Consider the following 20,446-nt stretch of genomic DNA (forward strand, 5'->3'; position numbering starts at 1 on the left):
ATTGGTGGAGTGCTGCAGAGACGGTTGTCCTTCTGGAAGGTTCTCCCATCTCCACAGAGGAACTCTAGAGCTCTGTCAGAGTGAGAATGACCATCGGGTTCTGGGTCACCTCCCTGACCAAGGCCCTTCTCCTCCGATTGCTCAGTTTGGCCGCGCGGCCAGCTCTAGGAAGAGTCTTCGTGGTTCAAAACTTCTTCCATTTAAGAATGATGGAGGCCACTGTGTTCTTGGGGACCTTCAATGCTGCAGAATGCTTTTTTGTACCCTTCCTCAGATCTGTGCCTCGACACAATCTTGTCTCGGAGCTCAACAGGCAATTCCTTCGACCTCATGGCTTGGTTTTTACTCTGCCATGCAACGTTAACTGTGGGACTTTATATAGACATGGTGTGCCTTTCAGAATCATGTCCAATCAATTGAATTTACTACAGGTCAATTTCGAGTCTCATACATTTTATAATAAGGCTGTTAGGTAGCAAAACTTGGAAAAAGTCAAGGAGACAGAATTTTTTCCCAATTTACTGTACATGTACTATACATACCTATTGATATGGTCCATACAGCTGCTATCTTCATCATGTACTATACATACCTATTGATATGGTCCATACAGCTGCTATCTTCATCATGTACTATACATACCTATTGATATGGTCCATACAGCTGCTATCTTCATCATGTACTATACATACCTATTGATATGGTCCATACAGCTGCTATCTTCATCATGTACTATACATACCTATTGATATGGTCCATACAGCTGCTATCTTCATCATGTACTATACATACCTATTGATATGGTCCATACAGCTGCTATCTTCATCATGTACTATACATACCTATTGATATGGTCCATACAGCTGCTATCTTCATCATGGCCTTGGTTCTAGAGTTGAAGCGGCTGTGTTCAATGGGATTCCTTATAGCCACATATCGATCCAGAGATATAGCACACAGATGCATAATAGACGCTGTGGAGAAGAGGACATCCAGGTAGATCCAGATAGGACACAGAGCACTGGGCAGGGGCCACGCATAGTCTGGATGGAGAGAGAGAGGGAGAGGGGAAGAGAGATGGGGAGAGGAGGGGGGAGAGAGAGGGGGAGAGGAGGGGAGAGAGGGAGCGGGAGAGGGGGGAGAGAGAGATGGAGGGGAGGGAGGAGAGGGGGGAGAGGAGGGGGGAGAGAAGGGGAGAGGGAGAGAGAGGGGAGGGAGGGGAGAGAGAGGGGGAGAGGAGGGGAGAGAGAGAGGGAGAGAGAGGGAGAGGGGGAGAGAGAAAGAGGGAGAGGAGGGAGAGAGAGAGGGAGGGGGGAGAGAGAAAGAGGGAGAGGAGGGAGAGAGAGAGAGACAGAGAGAGAGAAAGAGGGGGAGAGAGAAAGGGACAGGAGGGAGAGAGAGGTTGAAGGGCAGGTTAGATATATACAGGTATATCTGGATAGGACACAGAGTGCTAGGCAGAAGAGGTGAAAGAGAGAGAGAGCAGGAGGGATAGCTGAGACACAAAGATAATTTCACTTTAAGATACAGGTGGCTTCACGGGACTTTCCCAATTTTCTCCTCCTACGCTCCCCCTCTCTTCCTCCCCTCCCTTCATCGCTCTTTCTTTCTTTCATTCCTGGCTTCAGAGCTCAAGCATTCCAATTCTGTCTTCACAGCTGAATGGGAATCAAGGAGAACCTAATGGTGTGACAAGTGTGTGTGAGAAAGTGCAGTGGTGCCTCTGCCTATACCTGACCACTATGGTGCCCTCAATGGTCTCAACTTACTGTTGTCAGATAGGATATTGGAATACACAATGTGCAATTTAGAAATGTGGAAGCATATCAGCAGTTTTCCTTTATTTACGTCAGTCACTGACAGTCGATCAATTAGCCATGTCAGCCAACGTTTTATAGATGGATAGGTAAAATAGTCTAGTATATAAACCTTGTAACAGTTTATAGATGGCTAGGTAAAATAGTCTAGCATATAAACCTTGTAACATTTTATAGAATGATAGGTAAAATAGTCTAGCATATAAACCTTGTAACATTTTATAGAATGATAGGTAAAATAGTCTAGCATATAAACCTTGTAACATTTTATAGAATGATAGGTAAAATAGTCTAGCATATAAACCTTGTAACATTTTATAGAATGATAGGTAAAATAGTCTAGCATATAAACCTTGTAACATTTTATAGAATGATAGGTAAAATAGTCTAGCATATAAACCTTGTAACATTTTATAGAATGCTAGGTAAAATAGTCTAGTATATAAACCTTGTAACATTTTATAGAATGCTAGGTAAAATAGTCTAGCATATAAACCTTGTAACATTGTATAGATGGATAGGTAAAATAGTCTAGCATATAAACCTTGTAACAGTTTATAGAATGCTAGGTAAAATAGTCTAGTATATAAACCTTGTAACATTTTATAGAATGATAGGTAAAATAGTCTAGCATATAAACCTTGTAACATTTTATAGAATGCTAGGTAAAATAGTCTAGCATATAAACCTTGTAACATTAATAGCCAAATTACTGATCGGGCATGCAAAGGCACGTGCCCAGGGGCCCTGACCTCCAGGGGCCCTGACCTCCAGGGGGTTTCCATAAATGTTTTAAGTCACTCTCACTCACATACCAACCAAATCTCTCTTAGTGCAACCAAACACTAAAGACCGGGGTGTGTGTGTGTGTGTGTGTGTGTGTGTGTGTGTGTGTGTGTGTGTGTGTGTGTGTGTGTGTGTGTGTGTGTGTGTGTGTGTGTGTGTGAGTGGGATTATGGGGATAAAAGGTGATGATCTTCTATTCTCTGGATTATAATGCACAGCTGTTGTTTGAGATAAACCACAGAGAGGGAGAAATAAAACCCCTTAAATTGAATTGAATTGAGAGAGAGAGAGAGAGAGAGAGAGAGAGAGAGAGAGAGAGAGAGAGAGAGAGAGAGAGAGAGAGAGAGAGAGAGAGAGAGAGAGCAAAAAAAGAGAGAGAGAAAAAGAGAGAGAGAGAAAGAGAGAGACATGGACACACTGCTAGAGATGACAAGGGACAGATTATGGAATGAGAACACACACACACAAATATAAATGAATATACTGTACGTGCCTGAGTTATCAAATAAACACCTGTATAATGAGATAATCCTGTTTAAATACAATTAAATAAAAACAACATACAATATTTATTTAATTGCATTTAAAAGGTTCATGCATGATGAGACATCTTTCTCATTTAATTAATCACCTACCTACCTACCTACCTCTCTCTCTCTCTCTCTCTCTCTCTCTCTCTCTCATCCCATTCCCTCTTTGTCTCTCTCTCCGTCTTTGTCTCTCTCTGTCTGCCTTCCTTACTAATTTATTCCTCTAAAATATACATTTTCCCTCCAGTCCATCCCTCTCCCTCTGACCAGTCCCCTCCATATTATGCCAGGGCAAATTTGACCAATCACCGCATGATTACCGCATAAAACTGACCAATCATCGCACCTTCACTACATAACCTTGTCAGCCCATTTTCGTGACAAATAGGACAACAACATTGCATATTGCCATGCAAAATGTCAGAATTACAGCAAGTATTTTTGACTGCAAATGTCTGAGAAAAAAAACCTAGCAACTCAGAGAAATCCTGGAGGGACTGTGACATACAGATAACTACCAAAATGAAGGAAACCCCAGCATATGTATACAGTAGGTAACTGCTAAAATGAAGGAAACCCCCAGCATCTTAATACAGTAGGGAAGTGCCAAAATGAAGGAAACCCCAGCATCTTAATACAGTAGGTAATTGCCAAGATGAAGGAACCCCCAGCATCTTAATAGGGTGTTGGGTCACCACGAGCCAGAACAACTTCAGTGCACCTTGGCATAGATTCTACAAGTGTCTGGAACTCTATTGGAGAGATGCAACACCATTCTTCCACGATAAATTTTATCATTTGGTGCTCAACTGCGTTGAGATTTGGTGACTGAGACACACACACACACACACACACACACACACACACACACACACACACACACACACACACACACACACACACACACACACACACACACATACTAACACTCATTCCCCTACAGATAATAGATTGAGCTGGTTGGAGGCAATAGCAGGGTTTACAGAGGAACAGATAACATTTAACCAAGCACTGTATTGGTGAATTATATTAATCATATATTGACTGCATCCATCTATTCTGCCAACAATACTGCACTAAACATAATGGGATTTTGAGTGAAACAGAACCTTTTTAAACTTCTTATGAAGTTGGTTTTGAGGCATAAACTGTAAATTTGATATTTTGGACTGATATTCTGATTGTCGGTTTGATTCATACCTGCTAAATTGTTAAAACGGTGTCAGTTCTACTTTAACATGGGATATCTCTCCCTTGTGTTTCTATGTCTGTAATATACACAGTTCCAGAGCCGTGTGTAAATGAAATGTTTAAATCTTTATTATTATCAAGCTCCAAGCTTCAACTATATCTGACACATTGTCCAGCAGTGTGTGTGTGTCCAATGTGGGTTTTGGTATTTTCCAGGCGGAGATAATCAACCTATAGGGTTGATTGAGTCGGTCTCCAAGATCACACTGTTTGTGTGTGTAGATGTGTGTGTGTGTGTGTGTTCCTAAGTGTGTGTGTGTGTTTGTGTGTCTCCAAGGCGGTGTTTAGAGGCGGGGAAAGTGTTGATTGAGGTGGCCTCCAAGGTCACACTGTTTGAGGGGGGGGGGGGGTGGTGTGTGTGTGTGTGTGTGTGTGTGTGTGTGTGTGTGTGTGTGTGTGTGTGTGTAAAAGCATCTTTCCAATTTTCCTTAAAGTGCAAGTGAAGGTAATAAGCAATTGATCCTTTTGAAAACGGCTTATGTGGCATCGATATGAGTCAGAAACATTTATTCTAATATATATTATTTACAGAAACCTCATTCAACTATTTAATGAAGTTGTGTGGAGAAAGGACTGCGGGGGGGGGGGTATTCTTCTCCCATGGGCAAAGAAACTCAAAAGGGGTGATGATATTAATTAACAATCATTTTTAACCCAAATGTGCTAATTGTTCAAACAGAACCGCAAGGTAGATGGATTATTTTAAATATGATATTGTACCATAAACAGATTTGGCTCATTAAGCTATACGGTCCAAAACACGATGATCCAAGCTTCTTTGAAAATAAATATAATAATATATCAAGCCTACAAGCAATACAACACTCTATTATTATGGTAGGAGATTATAATATGGTTTTAAGTACGTCAATGGATCACAAAGGAAATCACACTACAAACTATCACTCTCATGCACTTAAGGAGATCACAAATATCATGGATATATTTGAACTAGTGGATATATGGAGGTTTAATATCCTGACCTAGTGAGATATACATGGTGGAGGTTTAATATCCTGACCTAGTGAGATATACATGGTGGAGGTTTAATATCCTGACCTAGTGAGATATACATGGTGGAGGTTTAATATCCTGACCTAGTGAGATATACATGGTGGAGGTTTAATATCCTGATCTAGTGAGATATACATGGTGGAGGTTTAATATCCTGACCTAGTGAGATATACATGGTGGAGGCTTAATATCCTGATCTAGTGAGATATACATGGTGGAGGCTTAATATCCTGACCTAGTGAGATATACATGGTGGAGGCTTTAATATCCTGACCTAGTGAGATATACATGGTGGAGGTTTAATATCCTGACCTAGTGAGATATACATGGTGGAGGTTTAATATCCTGACCTAGTGAGATATACATGGTGGAGGTTTAAAAGCCTGACCTAGTGAGATATTCATGGTGGAGGTTTAATATCCTGACCTAGTGAGATATACATGGTGGAGGCTTAAAAGCCTGACCTAGTGAGATATACATGGTGGAGGTTTAATATCCTGACCTAGTGAGATATACATGGAGGAGGTTTAATATCCTGACCTAGTGAGATATACATGGTGGAGGTTTAATATCCTGATCTAGTGAGATATACATGGTGGAGGCTTAATATCCTGACCTAGTGAGATATACATGGTGGAGGTTTAATATCCTGACCTAGTGAGATATACATGGTGGAGGTTTAATATCCTGACCTAGTGAGATATACATGGTGGAGGTTTAATATCCTGACCTAGTGAGATATACATGGTGGAGGTTTAATAACCTGACCTAGTGAGATATACATGGTGGAGGTTTAATATCCTGACCTAGTGAGATATACATGGTGGATGTTTAATATCCTGACCTAGTGAGATATACATGGTGGAGGCTTAATATCCTGACCTAGTGAGATATACATGGTGGAGGTTTAATATCCTGACCTAGTGAGATATACATGGTGGAGGTTTAATATCCTGACCTAGTGAGATATACATGGTGGAGGTTTAATATCCTGACCTAGTGAGATATACATGGTGGAGGTTTAATATCCTGACCTAGTGAGATATACATGGTGGAGGTTTAATATCCTGACCTAGTGAGATATACATGGTGGAGGCTTAATATCCTGACCTAGTGAGATATACATGGTGGAGGTTTAATATCCTGACCTAGTGAGATATTCATGGTGGAGGCTTAATATCCTGACCTAGTGAGATATTAATGGTGGAGGTTTAATATCCTGACCTAGTGAGATATACATGGTGGAGGTTTTAATATCCTGACGTAGTGAGATATTCATGGTGGAGGTTTAATATCCTGACCTAGTGAGATATACATGGTGGAGGCTTAATATCCTGACCTAGTGAGATATACATGGTGGAGGCTTAATATCCTGACCTAGTGAGATATACATGGTGGAGGTTTAATATCCTGACCTAGTGAGATATACATGGTGGAGGCTCAATCAAGCTAGTCGTCTTGATGACTTTCTTATTTCATTCTCTCTGGCACCTAAAGTTTTAAAAGTGTTTATAGTGGACAGAATGCAGACGGACCATCGAATAATTGGCATATACTTTAGTCTTACAGAATTTCCATGTGGATGAGGATACTGGAAATTTTATCAAAGCCTATTGAATGACAACTTAGCACAATAGAACACTATGACAAATATGGGAAACCAGGCCTGGTATTCATAGCTGACTTTTAAAAGGTTTTTGATAAAGTACAACTTGGGATTTATATTTTAATTTTGGAGAACCTCTTATAAAATGGGTTAAAGTTATGTATAGTAACCCTAGGTGTAAAATAGTAACTAATGTCTACTTATCAGAAAGTATTAAACTGTAAAGAGGAGTAAAACAAGGTTTCCCACTATCGGCATATCTATTTATTATGACCATCGAAATGTTAGCTATTAAAATCAGATCCAACAATAATAACAAGGGGCTAGAAATCCAGGGCTTAAAAACAAAGGTGCCATTGTATGTTGATGATTCATGTTTTATTTTAAATCCACAATGTGGATCCCTCCACAGCCACATAGAGGATCTATATACATTTTCTAACTTCTCTGGATTACAACCAAATTATGACAAGTGTACTATATTACGTATTGGATCACGAAAAAGTTGACATTAGCGTGAAGTTTACCAATAAAATGTTCTGACGGTGAAGTAGACATATTCGGTATTCATATCCCGAAAGAAAGAAAGATCTCACTACAATACATTTGAAAAGAAAGTTAGCAAAAATAAATAAGATCTTGCTACTCTGGAAACAAAAATATTTGTCTAGTTGTGGAAAAATCACCCTGGTTTACTCTTTAGTCATATCCCAGTTTACCTATTTGCTTATGGCCTTGCCTACGCCTAGCAACCTGTTTTATAAGTTATGTGAGCAAAAAATATTACATTTTTATGCGAACGGCAAGCCAGACTAAATTAAACATGCATATTTATATAATGAATATGAATTCAGAGAGCAGAAATGATTAAATATTAACGCATTAGACTTCTCACTAAAGTCTTCAGTCATACAAAAGTTATACTTAAATCCAAACGGGTTCAATAGCAGATTAGTAAGAATGTGTCAACCCATGTTCAAGAATGGCATTTTTCCTTTTACAACCTCTCACTTTCGGTTATTTGAAAATGAAATTATCGCCAAATGATCTCTATTTTTAATAAAAGCCATATAAAGTTGGTTGCAATTTCAGTTTAATCCACCAGAAAAGACAGAACAAATATTACAACAAATATTATGGTTAAACTCAACAACAACAAAAATGTAACGGTATAATCTTTGTAAGTGATATCATAAATAGGACTGGTGGCGTTATGTCACACATGCAGCTAACAAAAATATATGCAAATGTATGCTCTATTCAAAATTACAACCAACTAATTGCAACATTACTGCAAAAATGGAAGAGTCAAGTGGAAGGGGGACAAAGTAAGGAACTTGTCTCTCGGACCTGCATTAAAGGCCAAAATTCACTAAAGAAAATTGTGATAAATAAAAAATTATACCAGTTTCATATAGATTGCAAAATAGTTGGGAAGAGATTTTCGATGTACCAATTCCATGGCACTGGATTCAAAACTTTTTCAATTTAAATTATTATACAAAATTCTTGCAACCAATAGAATGTTATATTTATGGGGATACAATCTTCCCAGCTCTGCAGATTTTGCTGAGAGGAGGCAGAGTCATTAGATCATTTATTTTGGTACTGTCCGTATGTAGCCTGTTTTTGGTCACAGGTCCAGGAATGGCTGAAGAATTGCAACATTTACCTAGAACTAACACTGCAGATAGCAATACTGGGTGATTTGAAAAGGCATAGTCAATCAATCAATAATTATTATTTCAGCAAAAATGTTTATCTTTAATTTACAATCTGTAGAAGCTAGGAGAATAGAAAGATTCAGTACTTTGTGAAGCATCACAGCACAGATGAAAAATATATGGCAAATAGAAATCCAAAATGGATGGTGTTGAGAGATAGATGGGAGGGGTTGAATGGAGCTCAAGGGTGGGACTAATAACAAGATAACCAATGTAAAACATACGGGGTCTGTAAAATGTATATAGGTTCAGATATTTTGTGAAATAGCAAAGTTACAAATAGAAATCAAACTGGATGGACATCAGAAATAGAGAAAGGACTAAAAACAAACAAAATATAACTATTTTAAAATAGATTGTCTGTAAAATGTGTATAAGATGTATAAACTGAAGGTAGAAGCCTAAGTGTTATTGTTTATTAGTTTACTTCAATTGGGGGAAGGGTGGTTGGGTTTGCGGGGAATAATAAAGGTACATTCTTAAAAAAGTATGTATATATGTGTATGTATGTGTATGTATGTGTATATGTATGAATGTTTATGTGTGCATATGTATACATATGTATGTATGTATGTATGTATGTATGTATGTATGTATGTATATGGATATATATAAATATATGGGGGATTGGAAATGATGCAGACAATTACATTGATGGAAGCTACAATCTATATGCAATATGAAAGCTGATCTACCCCTTAAAATAAAAATAAAAACATTTATTCCAGTGTCAAAATTGACTACAACGTGTAAATAGGATAATTTAATCAGTCTCGTCAAAAGAGAGATTTACGAGATGATAGGGGGAAAAATGATGTTACGGAATGAAGGGAGCCGTAACAGTTTTCCGTGGGTTTATTTCAATCCTGCCCCCAGCTGGCATCACCCAAGTTATCATTAATTCTGAGCACATCTGCACTGAACTCATCATAATGCCCATGGTCAATTTGGTTTGACATTCGATATCCCTATGGGGCTATTTAGGGACCATCAGTAAGTTACACAATGTACATGGGACAATATTTTTTCATGTGAATAGCTCCAAATTTCAATGACTTACAAACCTCAAACCAACTACACTGAGTATATCAAACATTAGGAACACCTTCCTCATATTGAGTTGCCCTCTGATTAGCACACAAACACAATCTAGGTCTCAATTGTCTCAAAGCTCAAACATCCTTCTTTAACCTGTCTCCTCCACTTCATCTCCACTGATTGAATTGGATTTAACACGTGATCAGTAAGGGATCCTAGCTTTCACCTGGATTCATCTGGTCAGTCAAGGTCATGGAAAGAGCAGCTGTTCTTAATGTTCTGTATACTCAGTGTATAAATGGTAGAAATTAATTGAAAGCATTAAATGACACAATTAAAACATGTACAACATGAAGATATTGTACCATTTGTACTGTATCATTTATTGAGGGTCCTTTACTAGTCCCGCAGATGGGCTATCCAAAGTTAAACCAATTTTGCCACGGTCGCACACCGGCCGGCTGAAGCTAATTGGCTAAAGAAGTTGGCTAGCTTGCTAGCTAGTCTTGGCTATTTCCAGACACAAGACCTGGCTACACTGTTACAAATGATCTACAAGGGAAAGTGACTATAACTGTGTACTGTTTTGGCAGTGTGAAGGTCCAAACGCTTCCCACGTTCAAACACACACACTAGAGACACGACATCAAAGATCCAAATATCCTTCTCAGTGGCATTTCCTAATGAAGAGAATTGAAACCGAGGCTAAATCAGGAAGTTCAGCCTCCATTTAAAGCGTGATGTTGTTGTCGTCTCTCTCTCTCTCTCTCGCTCTCTCTCTCTCTCTCGCTCTTCCTCTCTTCCTGTGTCTGTGGATGCATATCAGCCTGTAGTGTCTCTCTAAGAGTATCAATATAATCAATATTACTGCTCTTCTGCTACCTTGTGTGTAATATATTACCAGTTAACAAGATAAATTATATTTAAAAAAAACAATGGGAAAAGACTTTGATGCACTAATTATATTATGGGCTGAAAACACAACTTGTTTACAATAATTGTAATGATAATTTCACTGGTAAAGTGGAATGACACTGAACAGTGAATCATCACATTTGTGTATTGAAGATCTGATAATGAAAGAGAACAATTGCCATTTTGAATATGGTCAAGTTTGTGTGGAAGAGGTGGAAAAACTACTGTTATCCATCAATAATGATCAGCCACCAGATATTGACAACCTAGATGGGAAACTATTGAGAATAGTATCAGACTGTATTGCCACCAGATATAGACAACCTAGATGGGAAACTATTGAGAATAGTAGCAGACTGTATTGCCACCAGATATAGACAACATAGATGGGAAACTATTGAGAATGGTAGCAGACTGTATTTCTACCATGTCTTTAACTAAAGCCTGAAAGGAGTGTGTGTCCACAGGTGTGGAAGGAAGCTAAAGTAATTCCACTACCTAAACATAGTAAAGCCCCCTCTGCTGGCTCTAACAGCCGACCAATCAGTTTCCTGCCTGTTCTTAGTAAACTGACTGAGAGAATTGTATTTGAACAAATACAATGGCATTTTTTTAAGAACAAATTAACTACTGACTTTCTGCATGCATATAGAGAAAGGCACACAACTTGCACAGCACTGACTTAGATGACTGATGATTGGCTAAAATAAATGGATAATAAGATGATAGTTGGAGCTGTTTTGTTAGACTTCAGTGCAGCCTTTGATGTTATTGAAAAAACTCACTTGTCACAGCTTTACATCACCTACTATCACATGATTGGAAAGTTATTTATCCAGTAGAACCCAGAGAGTTCAATGGAAGCTTCTCTAACATCAGATATGTACAGTGAGGTGTCCATCAGGGCAGTTGCCTCGGGCCGTTACTCTTCTCTATTTTAACAAATTATTTGCCACTTGTCTTACAAGAAGCTAAAATGATAATGTATGCTGATGATTGCACACTATACACATCAGCACCTACAGACAGTGAGTGTCACGTCCTGACCATAGAAAGCTCTTAATTTCTATGATAGAGTAGGTCAGGGCGTGACTGGGGGTTAATCTAGTTTATATTTTCTATGTGCGGTTCTAGTTTAGTTTTTCTATGTTTGGGTGATTGGTATGATTCCCAATTAGAGGCAGCTGGTAATCGTTGTCTCTAATTGGGGATCATACTTAAGTAGCATGTTTTCCACCTGTGGGTTATGGGATATTGTTTGTTTATGTGTAGTTGTATTGTCATCACGTTTCGTTTATTCTTTATTGTTTTTGTATATTGATAAGTTTCACTTTCTAATAAATTATGTGGAACGCTACTCACACTGCGCCTTGGTCCGATCATTACAACGACGAACGTGACAGTGAGCTCACTGAGACTCTTAGCAAGGAGTTACAGTCCGTGTCAGAATAGGTCATTAACAATACACTGGTCTTAAATACATCTAAAACCAAAAGCATTGTATTTGGTTCAATGCGCTCTCTAAAACCTCAACTGGAGTTGTCCATAAAGGGTGTGACTATTGAACAAGTTGAAGAAGCTGAACTCCTAGGAGTTACATTGGATGGTCAGTTATCATGGTCAAGTCATGTTGACAAAGATGTTGTGAAGATGGGGAGAGGTATGTCTGTTATTAAAATATATTCTGTGTTTTTTTTACACAAAGATCAACTGCACTAGTTGTTCAGGATCTTGTCCCATTATCTGTCCAGTAATATGGTCAGGTGCAGCAAAGAAAGACCTCGCAAAGCTGCAGCTGGCTGAAAACTAAGCAGCATGCTTTGCCCTTAACTGCAAACACATCATCCTTGGTGTCCACATCACCAACAAACTTTTATGGTCCAAACACACAAAGACAATCGTGAAGAGGGCATGGCAACACTTTTTCCCCCTCAGGAGACTGAAAAGATTTGGCATGGGTCCCCAGATCCTCAAAAAGTTCTGCAGCTGCACCATCGAGAGCATCCTGACCGGTTGCACCACTGCCTGGTATGACAACTGCTCGGCATCTGACCATAAGGCACTACAGAGGGTTGTGCGCACGGCCCAGTACATTACTGGGGCCAAGCTTCCTGCCATCCAGGACCTATACACTAGGCGGAGGCAGAGGAAACCCCCAACATTTGTCAAAGACTCCAGTCACCCAATTCATCGACTGTTCTCTCTGCTACCGCATGGCAAGCGGTACCAGAGCGCCAAGTCTAGGACCAAAAGGCTCCTTTACAGCTTCTAACCCCAAGCCATAAGACTGCTGAACAATTACTCAAATGGCCACCCGGACTATTTACATTTGTTTTTACACTGCTGCTACTCACTGTTTATTGTCTATCCATAGTCACTTCACCCCTACCTACATGTACAAATTACTTTGATAGCCTCCACACTGACTCGGTACCGGTACCCCCTGTATATAGCCTCCACACTGACTCGGTACCGGTACCCCCTGTATATAGCCTCCACACTGACTCGGTACCGGTACCCCCTGTATATAGCCTCCACACTGACTCGGTACCGGTACCACCTGTATATAACCTCCACACTGACTCGGTACCGGTACCACCTGTATATAACCTCCACACTGACTCGGTACCGGTACCCCCTGTATATAGCCTCCACACTGACTCGGTACCGGTACCACCTGTATATAACCTCCACACTGACTCGGTACCGGTACCCCCTGTATATAACCTCCACACTGACTCGGTACCGGTACCACCTGTATATAACCTCCACACTGACTCGGTACCGGTACCCCCTGTATATAACCTCCACACTGACTCGGTACCGGTACCCCCTGTTTATATCCTCATTATTGTTATTTTATTGTGTTACTTTTGATAATTTTTTTCTTTAGTTTATTTAGTAAATATTTTCTTAAGTCTTTCTTGAACTGCATTGTTGGTTAAGGGCTTGTAAGTAAGCATTTCACGGTAAGGTTGTACTCAGCGCATGTGACAAATAAAGTTTGATTTGATTTGAACATGCATGATAGTCTTTCATGGTTGAGGGTTGACGAGAAATGTACTACTTCTCTTCTAGTCTTTTTAAGAAACATTTGTGTGTTGAAAAATGCCTAACAACTTGTATAATCTATTTGCATACACTTCAAAACAGATATAGATACCCCACCAGACAGGCCACTATGGGTTTCTTCATGGTACCCAAAACAAAAACAGATTTAATGCATCTCTTAATTATGTATAGAGCCATGTCATGGTGGAATGGTCTGCCACCAGAGGCAAAAAACAAGTTCAGCTTTAAAAACAGATTAAAAAACACATATTGTATCACAGCGCCTCTCCTCTCTCTAAAGCTCTAATTTAATGTAAATATAACAATATTAATATATATATAACAATATTAATATGTATGTAATAATTCTGGTGTATTTCCAATACATAACTGTTATTTTCTTATTTGTTGTATTTAATGTAATATCTTACGTGGTTCTTGTCTACAACTGTTCTGTACTTTGTAATGTGTTTATATGCTTTATGTGGACACCAGGAAGAGTAGCTGCTGCATGTGCCAATGTGAATCCTAATAAACTAAACTACACAGTGTGTGTGTACAACCACCTGTCACACACAGACACACACACACTGTGAACTCTTTTTGTCCCTCCATTTGTTCAGACAGAAACATAATTTCCTAATTAAAGTCATTATTTAATCAAGGCTTTGGCTGAGTGGCTGTGCAGAGAGAGAAAGACGCATGCACACACACACACACACACACACACACACACACACACACACACACACACACACACACACACACACACACACACACCACACACACACAGGCCATTTTAGTAATCAGCCATGTAAGACCATTTAATATGGATGATGGGATAACATACATCTGCCTGGGTCATTGCAGGACGAGCTGTGTGTGTGTGTGTGTGTGTGTGTGTGCGTGCGTGCGTGCCTGCGTGCGCGTGTGTGTGTGTGTTAGGGGTTTCTGCAGGACATGGTACAGTGGTTAACGTCAATATGCTATGAAGCCCTTATGGCTACCGGAGCACCAAGTCTAAGACCAAAAGGCTCCTTAACAGCTTCTACCCCCAAGACATAAGACTGCTGAATTACTAAACTAATCAAATGGCCACTACCCCCTTTGTTTTTACACTGATGCTACTCGCTGTTTATTATCTATGCATAGTCATTTTACAAATTACCTCGACTAACCTGCACCCCCGCACATTGACTCTGTACTGGTACCCCCTGTATATAGCCTTGTTATTGTTATGTGCATTTCTTGTATTACTTTTTGATTGATTAGATTTTTTTACTTTAGTTTATTTAGTACATATTTTATTAACTCTATTTCTTGAACTGCATTGTTGGTTAAGGGCTTGTAAGTAAGCATTTCACGGTAAGGTCTACACCTGTTGTATTCGGCACATGTGACAAATAAATTAAAGTGGTAGCAGGTGGATTACAATGCTGCATGTGTCTGTGTTTCTGTGTGTGTGTTACAAGACATAGTGTGTGTGTGTGTGTGTGTGTGTGTGTGTGTGTGTGTGTGTGTGTGTGTGTGTGTGTGTGTGTGTATTCTAGACACATTATCCATCTTAGATACATTATCCATCCTAGATACATTATCCATCCTAGATACATTATCCATCCAACAGATAGATAGACAGACAGAGATAGACAGACAGACAAAGATAGACAGACAGAGAGAGAGAAAGCGAGAGGGAGAGAGAGCGAGAGAGAGCGAGAGAGAGAGAGAGAGGGGGGAGACAAAGAGAGAGAGAGAAACAGAGAGAGAGAAACAGACATAAACAGAGAAACAGAGAGAGAGAAACAGGGAGGGACTAACAGACAGAAACAGAGAGAGACAAACAGAGAGAGAGAGAGAGAGAAACAGAGATAGAGAAACAGAGAGAGACTAACAGACAGAAACAGAGAGAGAGAAAAAGAGAGAGGGAAACAGGGAGATACTAACAGACAGAAACAGAGAGAGAGAAACAGAGAAAGAGAGAGAGAGAAACAGAGAAAGAGAGAGAGAGAAACAGAGATAGAGAAACAGAGAGAGACTAACAGACAGAAACAGAGAGAGAGAAACAGAGAGAGAGAGAAACAGAGAGAGAGAAACAGAGAGAAACAGAGAGAGAGAAACAGAGAGAGACTAACAGACAGAAACAGAGAGAGAGAAAAAGAGAAAGAGAGAGAGAGAAACAGAGATAGAGAAACAGAGAGAGACTAACAGACAGAAACAGAGAGAGAGAAACAGAGAAAGAGAGAGAGAGAAACAGAGATAGAGAAACAGAGAGAGACTAACACACAGAAACAGAGAGAGAGAAACAGAGAAAGAGAGAGAGAGAAACAGAGATAGAGAAACAGAGAGAGAGAAACAGGGAGAGACTAACAGCCAGAAACAGAGAGAGAGAAACAGAGAGAGACTAACAGACAGAAACAGAGAGAGAGAAAAAGAGAGAGAGAGAAACAGGGAGAAACTAACAGACAGAAACAGAGAGAGAGAAACAGAGAGAGAGAGAAACAGGGAGACTAACAGACAGAAACAGAGAGAGAGAAACAGAGAGAGAGAGAAACAGGGAGACTAACAGACAGAAACAGAGAGAGAGAAACAGAGAGAGAGAGAAACAGGGAGACTAACAGACAGAAACAGAGAGAGAGAAACAGAGAGAGAGAGAAACAGGGAGACTAACAGACAGAAACAGAGAGAGAGAAATCGAGAAAAAGAAATAGAGGGAGAGAAAACAAGAAAGACAAATTGAGGGAGAGAAAACAAGAGAGAAACAGAGGGAGAGGAACAGAGATCCTTGATTATTACTGTTACTGACTGTCCCGTTAACAATCTACGCTTTGGCAATATGTACGTTGTTACGTCATGCCAATAAAGCAAATTGAATTGAATAGAGCAACAGAGAGAGAGAGACGGCACAGTAATAACAATCCTATATTGCAGAGTGACACCAAAACCTTAATGCATTCACAGAGACAGAGACAGTTTACTCAGACTACACTAACAGAACGTTTAGATTGGGTACATAGAACTAACAGAATGTTTAGATAGGGTACATAACACTAACAGAACGTTTAGATATGGTACATAGAACTAACAGAATGTTTAGATAGGGTACATAACACTAACAGAATGTTTAGATAGGGTACATAACACTAACAGATTGTTTAGATAGGGTACATAGAACTAACAGAATGTTTAGATAGGGTACATAACACTAACAGAATGTTTAGATAGGGTACATATCACTAACAGAATGTTTAGATAGGGTACATAACACTAACAGAACGTTTAGATTGGGTACATAGAACTAACAGAATGTTTAGATAGGGTACATAACACTAACAGAATGTTTAGATAGGGTACATAACACTAACAGAATGTTTAGATAGGGTACATAACACTAACAGAATGTTTAGATAGGGTACATAGCACTAACATAATGTTTAGATAGGGTACATAACACTAACAGAATGTTTAGATAGGGTACATAGCACTAACATAATGTTTAGATAGGGTACATATCACTAACCGAATGTTTAGATAGGGTACATAACACTAACAGAATGTTTAGATAGGGTACATAACACTAACAGAATGTTTAGATAGGGTACATAGCACTAACAGAATGTTTAGATTGGGCACATAGCACTAACAGAATGTTTAGATAGGGTAAATAGCACTAACAGAATGTTTAGATAGGGTACATAACACTAACAGAATGTTTAGATAGGGTACATAGCACTAACAGAATGTTTAGATAGGGTACATAACACTAACAGAATGTTTAGATAGGGTACATAACACTAACAGAATGTTTAGATAGGGTACATAACACTAACAGAATGTTTAGATAGGGTACATAGCACTAACAGAATGTTTAGATAGGGTACATAACACTAACAGAATGTTTAGATAGGGTACATAACACTAACATAATGTTTAGATAGGGTACATAACACTAACAGAATGTTTAGATAGGGTACATATCACTAACATAATGTTTAGATAGGGTACATAACACTAACAGAATGTTTAGATAGGGTACATAGAACTAACAGAATGTTTAGATAGGGTACATAGCACTAACAGAACGTTTAGATTGGGCACATAGCACTAACAGAATGTTTAGATAGGGTACATAACACTAACAGAACGTTTAGATTGGGTACATAGCACTAACAGAATGTTTAGATAGGGTACATAACACTAACAGAATGTTTAGATAGGGTACATAACACTAACAGAATGTTTAGATAGGGTACATAGAACTAACAGAATGTTTAGATAGGGTACATAGCACTAACAGAATGTTTAGATAGGGTACATAACACTAACAGAATGTTTAGATAGGGTACATAACACTAACAGAATGTTTAGATAGGGTACATAACACTAACAGAATGTTTAGATAGGGTACATAGCACTAACAGAATGTTTAGATAGGGTACATATCACTAACCGAATGTTTAGATAGGGTACATAGCACTAACAGAATGTTTAGATAGGGTACATATCAGTAACAGAATGTTTAGATAGGGTACATAGAACTAACAGAATGTTTAGATAGGGTACATAACACTAACAGAATGTTTAGATAGGGTACATAGCACTACTATTACATATCACTAACAGAATGTTCAGATAGGGTACATAGCACCTACAGAATGTTTAGATAGGGTACATAGCACTAACAGAATGTTTAGATAGGGTACATAGCATTAACATAATGTTTAGATAGGGTACATAGCATTAACAGAATGTTTAGATGAGGTACATAGCACGAACAGAATGTTTAGATAGTGCTATGTACCCTAACAGAACGTTTAGATTGGGTACATAACACTAACAGAATGTTTAGATAGGGTACATAACACTAACAGAACGTTTAGATAGGGTACTTAGAACTAACAGAATGTTTAGATAGGGTACATAACACTAACAGAACGTTTAGATTGGGTACATAGAACTAACAGAATGTTTAGATAGTGTTATGTACCCTAACAGAACGTTTAGATTGGGTACATAGAACTAACAGAATGTTTAGATAGGGTACATAACACTAACAGAACGTTTAGATTGGGCACATAGCACTAACAGAATGTTTAGATAGGGTAAATAGCACTAACAGAATGTTTAGATAGGGTACATAACACTAACAGAATGTTTAGATAGGGTACATATCACTAACCGAATGTTTAGATAGGGTACATAGCACTAACAGAACGTTTAGATAGGGTAAATAGCACTAACAGATTGTTTAGATAGGGTACATAGAACTAACAGAATGTTTAGACAGGGTACATAACACTAACAGAATGTTTAGATAGGGTACATAACACTAACAGAATGTTTAGATAGGGTACATAACACTAACAGAATGTTTAGATAGGGTACATAGCACTAACATAATGTTTAGATAGGGTACATATCACTAACCGAATGTTTAGATAGGGTACATAGCACTAACAGAATGTTTAGATAGGGTACATATCACTAACAGAATGTTTAGATAGGGTACATAGAACTAAAAGAATGTTTAGATAGGGTACAAAGAACTAACAGAACGTTTAGATACGGTACATAGCACTACTATTACATATCACTAACAGAATGTTCAGATAGGGTACATAGCACCTACAGAACGTTTAGATAGGGTACATAACACTAACAGAATGTTTAGATAGGGTACATAACACTACTATTACATAGAACCTACAGAACGTTAAGATAGAGTACATAGCACTACTATTACATAGAACCTACAGAACATTTTAACAGGGTACATAGCACTACTATTACATAGCACTAACAGAATGTTTATATAGGGTATATAGCACTAACAGAACATTTAGACAGGGTACATAGCACTAACAGAATGTTTATATAGGGTACATAGCACTAACAGAACGTTTAGATAGGGTACATAACACTAACAGAATGTTTAGATAGGGTACATAACACTAACAGAATGTTTAGATAGGGTACATAACACTAACAGAATGTTTAGATAGGGTACATATCACTAACAGAATGTTTAGATAGGGTACATAACACTAACATAATGTTTAGATAGGGTACATAACACTAACAGAATGTTTAGATAGGGTACATAGCACTAACAGAATGTTTAGATAGGGTACATAACACTAACAGAATGTTTAGATAGGGTACATAACACTAACAGAATGTTTAGATAGGGTACATAGCACTAACAGAATGTTTAGATAGGGTACATAACACTAACAGAATGTTTAGATAGGGTACATAACACTAACAGAATGTTTAGATAGGGTACATAACACTAACATAATGTTTAGATAGGGTACATAACACTAACATAATGTTTAGATAGGGTACATAACACTAACAGAATGTTTAGATAGGGTACATAGCACTAACAGAATGTTTAGATAGGGTACATAACACTAACAGAATGTTTAGATAGGGTACATAACACTAACAGAATGTTTAGATAGGGTACATAGCACTAACAGAATGTTTAGATAGGGTACATAGCACTAACATAATGTTTAGATAGGGTACATATCACTAACCGAATGTTTAGATAGGGTACATAGCACTAACAGAATGTTTAGATAGGGTACATATCAGTAACAGAATGTTTAGATAGGGTACATAGAACTAACAGAATGTTTAGATAGGGTACATAACACTAACAGAATGTTTAGATAGGGTACATAGCACTACTATTACATATCACTAACAGAA

The 20,446-nt window shown here is 38.5% G+C and overlaps 1 protein-coding gene across 1 annotated transcript in view; it reads right to left on the reverse strand.

The window, feature by feature from the left end:
• The window catches only part of LOC106578039 (5-hydroxytryptamine receptor 2C), a 256,500-nt gene that overhangs the window by 22,162 nt on the left and 213,892 nt on the right, over positions 1 to 20,446 (reverse strand). The window contains exon 5 of the mRNA XM_045701585.2: positions 843 to 1,043. Within this exon, the coding sequence (XP_045557541.2) occupies positions 843 to 1,043 (201 nt within the window). The remainder of the gene's footprint in view (positions 1 to 842; positions 1,044 to 20,446) is intronic.

This window comes from Salmo salar, chromosome 18 (assembly GCF_965601325.2).
Source record: "Salmo salar chromosome 18, fSalSal1, whole genome shotgun sequence".
Lineage (NCBI taxonomy): Eukaryota > Metazoa > Chordata > Actinopteri > Salmoniformes > Salmonidae > Salmo > Salmo salar.